This window comes from Mycteria americana, chromosome 24 (genome assembly GCF_035582795.1).
Source record: "Mycteria americana isolate JAX WOST 10 ecotype Jacksonville Zoo and Gardens chromosome 24, USCA_MyAme_1.0, whole genome shotgun sequence".
Classification (NCBI taxonomy): domain Eukaryota; kingdom Metazoa; phylum Chordata; class Aves; order Ciconiiformes; family Ciconiidae; genus Mycteria; species Mycteria americana.
The window spans coordinates 856,374-870,173 of record NC_134388.1 but is presented as its reverse complement, the minus strand read 5'-3'; the positions used below and the strand labels follow the sequence as shown (position 1 = coordinate 870,173).

The following is a 13,800-nucleotide window of genomic DNA, read 5'->3' as shown; positions in this document are numbered from 1 at the left end:
AATATGTTTTGTCAAAAAACCTTCAAGAAGCTGCTTTCTTTTCTTTTTTTTTTTTTTTTTTTTTTTTGTAAGGACACCTTGTAGTATGAAAACAAAAACTGCCAAGGGGATAACAAATAGCAAATGCTTGTCTCCAAAGTTGAGCCAAGCACTGCATGTAGAACATGTCAGGTTCTGAAGTTTGCATTTAGAATATTAAAGTGCAAAAGTGGTTAAGAGTTACAATGTGGAGCAGATTTAACATTGGGCTGAAGGACATAAGGAGGAGCTAGAAACCAGCATCATCTCCTGAGACCAGTGGACAAGAAGATGACAGAAGAAAACCAGGGGAAACCTACAGAAATGAGTTTTCACTCAGTTAAAAATAGACTATGAGAATGGGTGCTTCCAAAAATGTGTGACAGAATAACTAGTCCACTGAAAACTGGCAGAGTCTGTGTTGCTAGCCATGCAGCAGTTTTGGTAATTCCAGGCTTTGGTTTAAGGACTACACTAGAAACAAAATTTAGAAATTGTTCCACGAATGGGAGAAAATACTGTGAGGGAGAAGAAAAGTGTGATTCTTTACCTTCTCTAAACCTTTCATTAATGTTTAGTTCTGTTACATCCCTACTTAGATGAAGTATGCAGACAGCATATAGGCTGTCTTAATACAAAAAGACCTTGTTCTGTGGAACTGGAAGAACCTCAGATTAACATAGTGTTGAGTTCCTCATTCTGTCATTTGGGATCATAGGATGGTGCAGTTTTAAGGGACAATAGTCCAGCCTCCTGCTCAGAGCAGGGTCAGCTGTGAGGTCTGACCAGGTTACTCGGGACTTTATCCCATCTGGTCTTGTAAACGTCCACATGCTCCAGTCCCCTGAGCATCTTGGTGGCCCTTCGCTGAGCTCACTCCAGTTTATCAATGTCTTTCCTGTATTGGGGAACGTTAAAAATTGGATGCAGTATTCTAGGTGTGGTCTAGTGAGTGTTGAGTAAAGGGGCATATGATCTCTTCCTTCTGTCTTCTGGCTGTACTTCCGTTAGTACAATGCAGGATGCTGTTAACCTTCTCTGTCGTAGTGCACTGCTGGCTCATGCTCGTCTTGCTGTATACCGTGATTCCCAGGTCCTTTTCCATAGATCTGCTCTGCAGCCAGTAAGTGCCCAGTCTGTGGTGTTGCCAGGGTTTCTTCCTTCCCATGATCAGGACTTTGTGTTCGTCCTTGCTGCATTTCATAAGGTGCCTGTTGGCCCATTCCTCCAGTGTGTTTAGGTCCCTCTGGGTGGCAGCCCTGCCCTCCAGTGTAGTGACAGGTTCCTCCCCACCTGGTGTCATCTCTAATCTTGGTGAGAGCACACTCCCATCACCTCCTCCAGGTCATGGATAAAAAGTTAAACAGCAGGTCCCAGGGTAGATCCCTGCAAAACTCTACTTGTTGCAGGCATACATGTAGAGTGTGGGGGGCTTGGGGGATTTTTTTGGTCTCTTTTTGAAGACGGATACGGTATTTGCCTTCCTGCGGCTGCTGGGGACCTCTTCCAATTTCCATGACTGTTCAAAGATGATAGAGAGCAATTTTGGCCAGGACATGAGCCTGGTGTCTCAGCACCCTTAGAAAGAGCCCATCTCGTCCCATGGACTTGTATGGGTCAAGTTCTCTGAACCAGTCAGTCCCTGACTTGATCTTTATCCACTGGTCCTTCTTCTTGAACTCTTTGGCGAAGTGCAGAGGCCTGTTAGACTTTGTCAGTGAAGAGTGAGGCAAAGAAGGCACCATCTACCACTGTCACAAAATCACACACCCTATTCAGCAGCTGTCCCACGTTTTCCTTTTTCAGCCTTGTACTGCTGAGACAGCAGTAGAAGCTTTTCTTGTTACCCTTGATATTATTTTTTTGTTTGTTTGCATTCCTTTCAAGTCTGCACTGCAGTTGAGCTCTGGCTGTCCTGAGACTGAGTGGACAGTGTTTCTAAATTCCTCCTTTTGTAGGCTGTTGTTTCTTCCATCTCCTGCATGCTGCTTGTTTGCATTGGAGCTCTGCCATGAGTTCCCTGCTTAGCCAGGCTGCTCTACTGACACATCTGCTTGTTTTCCTGGGTGTTAGGATGTTAGGAAACAGAAGGTGCTGTATATGTAGTGTTGACTCGTCTCGGGGAGTTAGAATATAGCCTCTTGATCACTTGCTCTGCCAATCCTACCTTGCTGCACTTCTGCATTGGCATAACCCTTTTTTTGGAAGTTTGATGCAAGGGTGCTTGCATTTTTCTCAGGGTTGATGTGATTATGTATCCCCAGCTATACAACAGTGTAATTGTACTAAAGAAAGCCCACACAAGGCACATCTGAGCACTTTTAATCTGTTCTCATCCTCTGAAACTACAGAGTCACTGCTTTGAATTCTGCTTTTTCAGCGCATTGATGCCTGGTATTTGGACGTGGTATTTCTTGATGCATTCATACATGTTTAAGCTATCCGGTTATCATTCACGGCACATTTTGTAAAGCCAAACAAACAAAACAACCAAACCCAACTCTCTTTCCAAGACTCCACATCCTCCCCTGAGTGATATTTGGGGAGATGTGTTCCATCCTTCTGTGTTATTTACTTGGGCTTTTTTAATTTAATCTCAAAACACTGTTTCCCAGTTCAGAAAACAAATTCTAAACCAAAATGCCTTCATACTGAGGTGCTCTGACATGACAGGAGCCAGGTTTAAATTTAAGTTTTCTTGAGAAGGATAGGATGGGGAGAACCTGTGTCACCTGCTTTCAGAGGGGCAGCTAGTCTGTAATGAAGTGGAAAATAAGTACTAGCTCTGCTCTCATGCTAGGCTCCCCAGTGAAACTAGAGTTGTCAGTCAGTAGCGGGAGGGGAATAAGAAACGAGCTAGTGACTGAAGTAGTGCGTCTTGGGGAGCTGGGAAAGGAAGCAAGGACATGGACAGAAAACCAAGTGATACACAGAAAGAAAATGAGTACTCTCTTTCATGAAAGGGCTTTTTATCATGGAAACAGAAGTAGATTCTTTCTGCTGAAGTAGTATAGTAGTTTGCTTAAAACTAGGTTTTATGGTCACTTTGTTATTCATCCAGATAAGGACCTACTTGTTTCTCTTTTTTTAATCTTTGTCTCTTAAGTAGATTTGCATTTATGTATATGCAAACTTTTTAAAAGTTTTTTTTAAAGGTTTTTTAATTACTATCCACTAAAATGGTTTTAAAACTGTTATAGTACTGCCGCCTATTGCACGATGGGTTTTTAGCAGGCTCTTAACATCATGATAAAGCAAATAACTTGTCTCCTTGCCTGGGATAAACACTTGACATAAATCATAATGCTGTGTAAATGCCGATTCCTTGTATATTTTCTGGCATGCCCTAAAAGGAAGGTAGTTTATACTGTTCAGGAGGAGGGAATATGGAGTAAAACTGTGAAGCAGAGAGGGTTCCTGGAGAGTGATCTGTCAGGGGAATGGTGGAGCATGCCTCTAGCAGTGACGGGGCTGTTGTGTGTTAGATATCCTAGGCTGTTTAGAGATGAAAACTAGTAAGTGAATGGTAGGAGATGGCTGAGACTGATGTTATTAAGTATTTAGAGCAAGATAAGTTAATACATGTTGTCAATTTTGTATGAGTTGGCTTTTTTTTTTAGCACTTAAGAACTGTAAAGTTAGGTTACACTGATGTAGTTTAGAGATGGTAAGTATAGTCTAAGAGGGAAGGTCTGTATTCTATTTTTTTGTAGAGAAAGGTAGGTAATTGATATTTTCTTGTCTAGTGGCAGGTAAAAGTAACAGGACCATAATTTCTGGGTTTTAGTATGAACTTAGTGTCAAATGCCTACAGCAAATATGAGAATCTGGTAACTGTTGTAATCCTGCCACTCTTCAGACCCCCCCCCCCCTTTTTTTTTTTTTTAAAATCTATGTTTGTTTCTGTCAACCTCATTACGTCCGTGCTCCCTTTTCCCAGGGCTTTCAAACTCTTTGATAAGGAACAGTCACTGAGCAACCTGTATAAAATTAGAAGTGGAGAAGGTGCAGAATTTTGCTCAGACAAAAGCAGTAAAGAAAGTCAAGGGGATATGGTAACCGCTTGTGTGTACTTTGGAGAACAGACACTTGGAGGGATAAGCTTGTGTAAGCTCAAGGACAATGTTTGCACAAGAACAAGTGGATACGAAGTATGAAGACCTGCATTTAGAAAAGAAGAGCATTGGAGGGTGTTTGTAGAACAAGACAAGAACAGAGTGCCTGGGACAAAAATCTAACAGCTTTTAATGTGAAGCTTGCTTACCTTTTAGGGAAAGGGAAGATGTACAGTTTGTGATTACAGGGACTGGACCCAGATCGTGTGGTCCCTTTTGGTCCTGTGTGTCCATGAGTGCTGTTACTTACATGCAGGATAAAACCAATACTAAGTAGCTTCATCTTCCTTGTCGCTGATCTGAAGCAGTGCATAAACATATAACCTGTCTGATGCTTTGCAAGAAAGCAGCTGGGTAAGTAACAGTTGCATGCCTACTGTGTTCTCTGGGAACTTGTTGCAAGAAAACAGGGAAGGATACTCACTTGCACTGGTTGTAGGCTGGGCCCCTGATCTCCATGACTCAGAGTACTAAAGATAGCTTAATAAGGTTATACGGTGTGGAATCCTGCTCTTCTTCCCTTGCCAGGGGAATATAGTTACCCCCTCCCCAGTGCCATGTCCACCTGGGGAGTGACAGCCCTGACTGCCAGGGCTCAGTGGTTCAGACTCGGAGGGAGTAGTCTTGTTGAAGTCTTTTTCCCTGGTCTTTAAGGGCCTATTTCCATAAACTTTATTAGGACGTGGTTCTGTTCAGTAGTTTGCTGGAATATTCATGTTTATGTGGCTTTTGGGACAGACCGAAAGTATCTCTAAAGCAGCTGGGACTCTGAGCCTTCAGAGCAGTGCTGGCATGCTGTACCTTTGAGGGATGTTGGACTCGTCCCACCTTCTTAGGAGGGAAAAAGTCATTGCCTGCTGTCTGCGTGATATTTGTTTCCTCTTAAACTTATCTTTGTTTTCTTGGTCAGATTCTGGAGAAATAAGCCAGGGTCCAGGTGCTAAACATTTTTCTAATTGTTAAATTGTTCCTTTTCTTAATCAGGGGAAAAGAATCTCAGTAGGTAAGTGATTGTGGACTAACCAGATTTGATCTAAACAATTGACTGTCTCTAACTAATAAACCAGAAAATGAATGGTATAAAGAAATCAACAAAAAACATGCTGTAGGTACATGTAAGATACGCCTGCAAAATCCTGATCAATGTTATCTTTAAAGGATAAAGGTGCAGAAGCTGGTGTCTAAGATCTTGCTTTTACTGCATTTATTTGTTTCCTATGCAGAGTTAAATCCCACTTGGCTATCAAAGAGTGATTTGCCTTTACAGTTGTGCAGAAGCATCTGGCATCATGAGAATTTGATCTGTGCTAGTGGAGATGTTTTAACACTAGGTCTGTAAGAGAACAGGATGTTGTTCCTGTATGGGGACTGAACACAAAGGGGATCTGGCTTCTTTAAGAGCTTTAGCAGACAGTAAAAGTTAACTGGGACTGTTTGTACAAGGAGTGTATTAGGAAACAGGCAATGACATTATTTGGGTTTGGATGAGTTACTGGTCTATTCCGATTTACAGCAAAGCAGACGAACGCAGAGGACGTGCCAGGGAGTTGTGCTGTTGCAGTTGTTCTGCAGCCAGTCTGCCATGTATGCTGTTAGTAGTGACCCTGGGAGGGTTACTTGGAGCTTCCTTCTATCCCCTTGGGGCTTTTAGACTCAGTAGCAGGAGTTAATCTGCAGTGTCTGTTACAGCCTTTTATTCAGTTTCTCTGACATTTTGTGTGAGGATAATCACCATTTGACTTGGGGGGGGGGGGGGGGCGGGGAGCTGGCTGGGTATATTTGGTGTTCTGAAAAGTGTAAGAAAACTTCCTTGCCAGCTAAGACTATTGTGGAGTCATGCTGTGTCATTAGAAAGGGGCTATAGTTCAGAAGAGAATCCTCTACTATAACGATTAGCTGTGTCTTCTAGTGTTCTCAAGCCTAACAACAGAGCTTAATAACAACAACTTATAAATAGTATATTGTTAAAGTAAAATAGCGCATTCTCCTATGCATGCCTACAATTTTCTTTAGAAAATCCCATAGATCTGGCTGAGACAAGGAGAAGTCTGAAAAAGGTGTATCTTTTGTTGAATGGGAGTTGCTTTATTGTGCTCTGACAGTCTTGAAAGTATTTTAGTTATTTTTAGATCTACAGTGGTAAAAGCCTCTAATTGTTGGGAAATTGCAACCCAAAATGATCTTAGTATGGAGTGTTATAATTGATAGTAGCATTTGTGGAGGTTGGAGATAGAAGCAGAACAAATGAATATCCAAATAAATATCCTTTGCCTTAAATGTTTTAAAGATTTGTATTATTATTCTCAAATTATTTTTGTAAGAGTTAAGAGTAACCTTACATAAAGTAATAGTACATGGAGAATTTTTCGCTCTTCAGTTTCATCCTGTATTTGGGAGACGTACTGCTCATTAGCTATATGAATGTATGAAGGATTGAAAACGTCTTTTTCCCTCTTGTCTTCAGGAGTGAAGGTTGGAATAGCTACACAGAAATTAGTAGCCTGATGATTTCTTACCCAGCAGTTCATCCGTTGACGCTTTCTCACTTTCTGCTCTTTATCTACAAGAGTTTATGAACTTTGTTAAATTCTTGCCTTTGTTTGACACCCATTAAGTTTACAAGACCTTTCAGAGTTGGTATTTTAGTCTTGAATTTCTTACTGTTGATGGATCGTCTGCAGCTGTCTGATACACACTGTTCTTGAAGACAGAGGGATGTTGAAAGCAGCAAATGAAAGAGCTTTGAGTTACTTCATATGATGTATGCCAGCCTTGAGAAACTTCTTTGGCTTATTTAAAGATTTGCTGTATGGATTATGTTTATGTTGAGTTCACTTTTTCTCATTTGCATTTCCTTTAATTTTGATGGCGGTAACTCTGGTTTGTTAGGATTAATTTAAAAAATGTTCTTCCATGTAGGACACAGCTTAGGCTATGGCTTTGTGAACTACGTTACTGCAAAAGATGCTGAAAGAGCAATAAACACACTGAATGGCCTCAGACTTCAGTCAAAAACTATCAAGGTAGGACGTCTAGATTTTTTCTGTCATCTATGAAAATGGCATTCTAATAAACTTCATTCTGGTGGTAAGGCTTGTGTGCTCTTCAACTGCAAGAAAGGTAGAATCTGGGAGAAGAGTAGTAAAGTGAGCTGTGAAGCCTCTCGGGTTTTGTAACAGCTTTGTATTCAAAGATTCCCTTTTTTTCATTCCTACCAGTTTTACAGCAGTAGGTGGGATCATTACAAATTGTTGCCAGACTTTTGAACTCACGTATATCTCTGATATTTGATGATCTCTATTTTAAATTGTGTTAATACGCATGCAGTCCTTTTCCAAAATAACAGCTAGTACTGTATGTGTAGGAAATCACACCTGCTTAGGTGATATTTGTGACTTTATCCAGTAGCAGAAATTAAGATAGAAAACTGCACTCCAGCTGGTAAAATCTTTTTATAATGCTTTAAAAAATATACTGACAGCACAAGTTCTTGGTGTGATCTGTGGTTACTGACAGATCCAGTGTCTGAGTCAGAACTTCAGACAGGGATACTTTAATGTAGCAAATGTGTGTTGGAAGCATTGGTATTAGTCTACTGCTGTCTGTCTATAGCAATGCCACTATATTCTTTATCTGCTGGATAAGCCCAAAGTGAATGGAGTTATGTAGGAACATGACTTTTCTCTTTTTGTTCTGGCAGTTTTCTTCTGCCTTCTCCCTGTTCTGCTTTTTTGAACTCCAATAAAAAAAAATGCCTGCATTGTTTAGTGGGGAATAAATGAAAGTGACTCATGACAAAATAAATTACTCTTTCCTATTTACAACCTGAACATACCTTTTTGGTTTTTTTCTTTTTAAAGGTTTCCTATGCTCGTCCAAGTTCTGAAGTTATCAAGGATGCTAATTTATATATTAGTGGACTACCAAGGTCAATGACACAAAAAGATGTAGAAGATATGTTTTCACGTTTTGGACGCATCATCAACTCACGTGTGCTTGTGGATCAAACTACAGGTGAGTCCTGTTGCACTAGCTTCATAAAACTGTAGTGTATAGCATGTTTTACATTTTTCACAGACTGGTAGTTCCTAAACTAAATTAGACTTTCACGAACTAACCATGACATCTGGTGTCAACCACTGAAATAATTTTAATGGGATATCCTTTTCCAATGATTTTTTCAGAACACAGAATGACTTACGCTGCCTCCTTTGCTAGCTTACAGTCTAAACCTTGTATCATATTTTATGCTCTTATTGTCAGTTTTACCAGGCTGAGCTGCTGATTTGCCACATCTACTCTCTTGCTGTGACACTTGATATTACTGTAGTGCAGTGTGCTTCTGGGCAGTGTTTGTAATCTGGAGTGCTAACGTTACCTTTACTTTACACACATGCAGCTATTATCCACAGGTAAATTCCAGGCCATAGTTATATATTAAAAGGCAAAACAATAATGTGTTTTGTCTTTTATACCAACTTGGAACTCACTCACACAATTTCCTCATATTTTAAAACATTTGAGGTGTCTTACAGTCCTCTGTGGTTACTGCTAACCAAAAGAATGAACTTAATATATTTAGTACTACCCTCTTGAATTTTCTGAATGTACTTTGTTGGGCTAGGGTTAGGGTTAACCCTAATAAAAATCCTAATTAAAACAAAAAAGAGAAAGAAAAGGGAGAAGTTGCGTAGTTAAGCACTCAGCTCAGGAGAGACCAAAGTTAAGGATTTCCTTTATAATGTTAATTCTGACTTTGTTACAATGTGTTTTCACAGAGTTTTAATTTTTTACCTAATTATTTCAGACTGTATAACTGAAGAATATGGCTTGTCCTGTAACCTTAGCTGTTCTGTGTTTTTTCCAGTAGCCCGTATTTCACGTACGAATTTGGAGAGAACTTCTACAAATACACTTTTTCATTGATTATGCATGTGCTATGTTAGAATAGAAGATAATCTAATTCTAGCAATTCCACATTTAACATTTATGTACGGTAGTATCTACATTTATACACAGTAGTTAAGCAGCAACTTTCATGCTCTTTGAGGAATCTGCTGTAATTTAGAGTAGGCCATCAGCAGCTTTTGGTGGGATTAATCTGACTAAATGCTGAAGTCTACAATGTTAAGTATCTCCATCAGAGCTAGGTCCTTGTGTAGGCATCTGCTTTTAAGTGTTTAGATTTGGTCAGACTGCACTGTAAATGCGACTGTGCATAAAAGAAATCTGAGGTGACCAGACGAGATCTGGATACTGACATTGTAGACACTCCAATCTTGAGCAAGGAAAATCCTATCCTTCCTTTCCTAGAGAGAAGGATTCATTTTGTCCAACTTCCATATCTGTATGGTTCTGTCTCTGGAGCTAGTTATCTAGGTGACAACCATAGGTAGAAGCAAGAAAAAGACTTCGAGAGCACAGAAAACCTAAGTGTCCAAAATAGTTGTCCTTCTCTGGCTGCCAGTGGAGTCTAGACAGCTAACATCTGTCTTTGACAGAGCTATAAAATGAGATGACAGAAGTCATACAATTAAAATCTCTCCACAAATAATACAGTTTTCATTGACTATGCTGAGGCATGATGCTGTCAAATTCAGTGTCAGCTCAGAATATACCGCTCGCTTACAAATAACCTTAATAATATATTGTTTGAAGAATGTATTCTGTTTACATTATAAAGTTCAATGTATGCATAGCCTAGGTTTCTTTTCACTTCAAGAATGTAGCCATGCCTTCGCTTTAAAACCTCTGTTTCATATCTTGAGCTAGTCCCAGTTAGGACAAATTTTAATTTGTGCTTTTAGAAGTACCTTCTCAGCAGAGGTTGTTCTCTAGCTTTTGAAAATTAATCTGTTTAAAAATATGCTTTCTACAATACTTATATTTTTAAATGAACACTATGATAGATCAAGTGAGAAGTGCTAAGATGAATAGCATGGAAGTGGAGAAGAAGTAACAGTATGTTGGGCTCTGGGATAGTCCTTGCTGACTTCTGGGCGATGCTGCTGTTCTGTGCCTTTCCAGGGTGGGGCATATGCTTCCTCCCAGCACAGAAAGGCTAATCTCAGTGGTATTGGAGTATATAGTGCTGTCAGCTCTAATTTGATAATCCAATCTGGTCCAGCCTCCTGTCTGGTCCAGCCTCCTGTTTTGGAAGTAACCAGCAAGAAATCAAAACATGGAATAACTTCTTCATAGGTTGACTCCTTTCCAGATCACTCTAGAAACACCAGCTGCACAGTTGGTGCTAGCCATCTCCCACCGTTGTTCTGCAGTTCTCTTCAAAAAGTGCAGTGACTTAGGAAATGGGCTTTCTCTGTGTGACTTTGCATACTTAACAACATGCAGTAAACAAGATGAGTTGTTATTTATGGAAGTTCTCCCGGTGCCCCAAATGAAAATATGCCTTTCCTAGAGACCATTCTGTGGGTAGTTGTAGGGGTTGGATTCCCTTTTGCTTGCTTGCAGCATGCCCAGGGTTTTGTCATGCTGCATTTCCTTCTGTGAAATACAAGAAATAAAGTTCAATTGTTATAAACACCTTCATGACTTATGATGAGCTTAAACAACTTCTTACACTGTCTTTGAAGATTGCCATATGCGTGTGTAGAGTAGAGCCAATGTGAAAGTGTTTGATACGGCCCTTTCTGAAACAGAGTTAGTAAAGTCCTAGAATTAGTCTAGCCATAATATCTGTTATGGAATGAAACTTAAACAAAATGTACCCTTTTAGCTTCACTGTGATAAACAGTATTTCCAGACAATGGTGAAGTCACAGATGAGAAGTGGGGTGGGGGGGGAAGAGACCTTGGAAGGCATAACTTTTACCTCAGTCAGAAGGATAACAGCATCCAGTGGCTGGGTCTGAAATAGGAAAAAAAGATGCAAATGTTTAACACCAGTGTAATTGTTTCAGTACAGTTACCAAGAGGTAATTCTTAATCAGTTTTTAATGAATTAAAAATAAGGTATGCGACAGCTAGAAATAATGGCTGTGATGTAGATGAAATTGTGATCTCTTCATTACAGAAGGTTAAACTACTTTATTAGAGTTAGACCTTCACGCCCTCATCTACGAACCAGAGTGTGTTTTCAGTGTGGAAAACTGAAAACATTTGGAAAATCAGTGTCAACTTTGTGCTTGCAGATGCTTTTTAGTGATAAAGTAATCAAAGCTAAGGGGTTTTGTTTTGGTTTTAAACAACTGGAATTAATTTTTTTTTTTTTGTGGAATTCCTTTAAAATGTTGGGAGGTTTTTTGTTAATGGAAATGTCAGTTGGTGATGGATTTCATGGAATTCTACCACATTGGATTTCTTTTAAGTGTTTTAGTCACTGTGGTTGTTACAGCTGAAATGAATGTGTTAATTTGTCTTTTGTTTCTTAATTTTGTACTTTATCCTCTAGCTGCTGAAGAAACATTAGTAAATGTAGAGAACTTGAAAGCTGTGACCATAGAAATATTTAACTTTTTTGTTTTTTGCTTTCAAAGTTATTTTGAGTTTATCCTGAACTTCAATTTTTTTTATTTTTTTTTTTTTATTGGTTTGGTTAAAAGGTTTGTCCAGAGGGGTCGCATTTATCCGGTTTGACAAAAGGTCAGAAGCAGAAGAGGCAATTACAAATTTCAATGGTCACAAACCCCCAGGTTCCTCCGAACCCATTACAGTGAAGTTTGCAGCCAATCCTAACCAGAACAAAAATGTGGCACTGTTATCGCAGCTGTGTCATTCACCAGCTAGACGGTTTGGAGGGCCAGTGCATCACCAGGCGCAAAGATTCAGGTAGGTTAGGAAGAATAATGCATTTAAGGCTGTACTGCTATTCCCGTGTCCGTCTGGGAAACTGTACTCTTGCAGCTGTGCAGAAATATCTTCATTGCAGCATGTGTGAATGAATACATAGTGCACTATATGTCCTGCAGTGTTATGTAAATAAACTGTTGAATTAAAATATGATTAAAGTAAAATCTTACTTGTAAAACTTATATTGAAGTTAATTATGTAAAGGTTATGTAAATACACTACGGTGTCTATTTCTACAATTGAGTGCATAGGGAGGTGATAGAAAGTAGCAGATTCCGGATGGGTATTGGTAGATGCCCGTCTCAACAGATCCCCATTCTGTAGTCCATATCTCTGAATGCAGATATCATTTGGCAACTTATTTAAAGCTCTGAACCATTGGTTCCAGCAGGGAGGTTTCATAGTAAAATAGGAAAACTTTATTTCTGATTAAGAGATTCTGTGGAATTTCTTCCTATGTCTTGAGCTGTGCAGTGTTTTGTCTTTCCTTGAGTCCTCATAAGTTCAGTAAGATTATCGAGTAATTGCAACATATTGTCTGCTTCCAGAGCTGTGGAAGTTATGTATTTTGCCTTTGAGAATTGCCTTAGTTGCTTTGAATATGAATTGCTTGAATTTGAATTGTCTTAGTTGCTTAAAGGAGGGTGTTGATAGTTGGACTGTGCTCTGGAAAATGCATTGTATTTACTGTCTTGCAGATAAGTAATTGGCTTTGTTATGAGATGTGTTCATGAGAGTTTCTGAGATTAGTGTTTCCCTGCTGAGAATTCACTCTTTTTCTCCTCTGAGGCATCCATTTAGCTCAGCAAAAGTGGACTAAAAACTCAAATAGCTTTTTGCAGTGCTACTCTTCCAATATTGCTGTGACCTTTCCAGAATGCTTTAGTTTAGCATTTTAAGAACAGCTAGGTGTACTGTGTCTCCAATGAGAATTAGTACTTTATAGTCATCTGTTTTACACTGAGGGTGATTGAACAGGTTGCCCAAAGAGACTGTGGAGATGTCCTTGAAGATGCTCAAAACCTGGCTGGAATGGGCCTGAGCAACCTGCTCTAGGTGCCCCTGCTTTGAGCAGGGAGGTTTGCTAGAGGATTTCCAGAGGTCCCTGCCAACCTCAGTCATTCTGATTCTGTTCAATTGTGGCACAGGCAAGTTTAATGCAGGCAGCTCCTCAAATGAGATTTCATTTCGCTGAAGCACTCATCCAGGTCTCCACACCCAAACCTTCTAAGCTACACCAAGGAATGAAATTCTACATTGTTAGCAGTTAGGTGAACTATTAAAAAACTTACACATCTGTCTTTTGCCTCAGCCAGGGCTTCAATCTGTCCTGGTCCTAGTAAAATCTTGAGGCTTATGTCTTGTGTTTTCATTCTTAATGTAATTGGACATTTTCATCATCGTTCTTCCCCTTAAAATTTATAGCAGAATTAAGATGCATCAGAATAAGCAGTACAAATAATATTCACATCCATAATTAAGATACCAAATAACTTTAAGTCCGTCCTGTAGTGATCACTCAGTAATAGTAAAAATGATTAATGTATTTATGTTAATAGTTGCAGGTGAAACTAAATTTTAAGGATGAGTTAGAATCACAGAGTCATCGAAATCATTTAGGTTGGAAAAGACCTTTAAGATCATCCAGTCCAACCGTTAACCTAACACTGCCAAGTCCACCACTAAACCACGTCCCTAAGCACCACATCGACACGAGTGGGAGAAGAGACCGACCCCCACCTCTCTACAACCTCCTTTCAGGTAGTTGTAGAGAGCGATAAGGTCTCCCCTCTGCCTCCTTTTCTCTAGGCTGAACAACCCCAGGTCCCTCAGCTGCTCCTCAAAGACTTGTGCTCTAG

At 39.7% G+C, this 13,800-nt stretch overlaps 1 protein-coding gene across 3 annotated transcripts in view; it reads left to right on the top strand.

Annotated features, from left to right (window-relative positions):
• Nucleotides 1–13,800, top strand: part of ELAVL1 (ELAV like RNA binding protein 1) — a 48,380-nt gene that overhangs the window by 20,891 nt on the left and 13,689 nt on the right. For all 3 annotated transcript variants that reach the window (XM_075524532.1, XM_075524533.1, XM_075524534.1), the window contains 3 exons: nt 7,053–7,156; nt 7,994–8,147; nt 11,695–11,920. In XM_075524532.1, the coding sequence (XP_075380647.1) occupies nt 7,053–7,156; nt 7,994–8,147; nt 11,695–11,920 (484 nt within the window). The remainder of the gene's footprint in view (nt 1–7,052; nt 7,157–7,993; nt 8,148–11,694; nt 11,921–13,800) is intronic.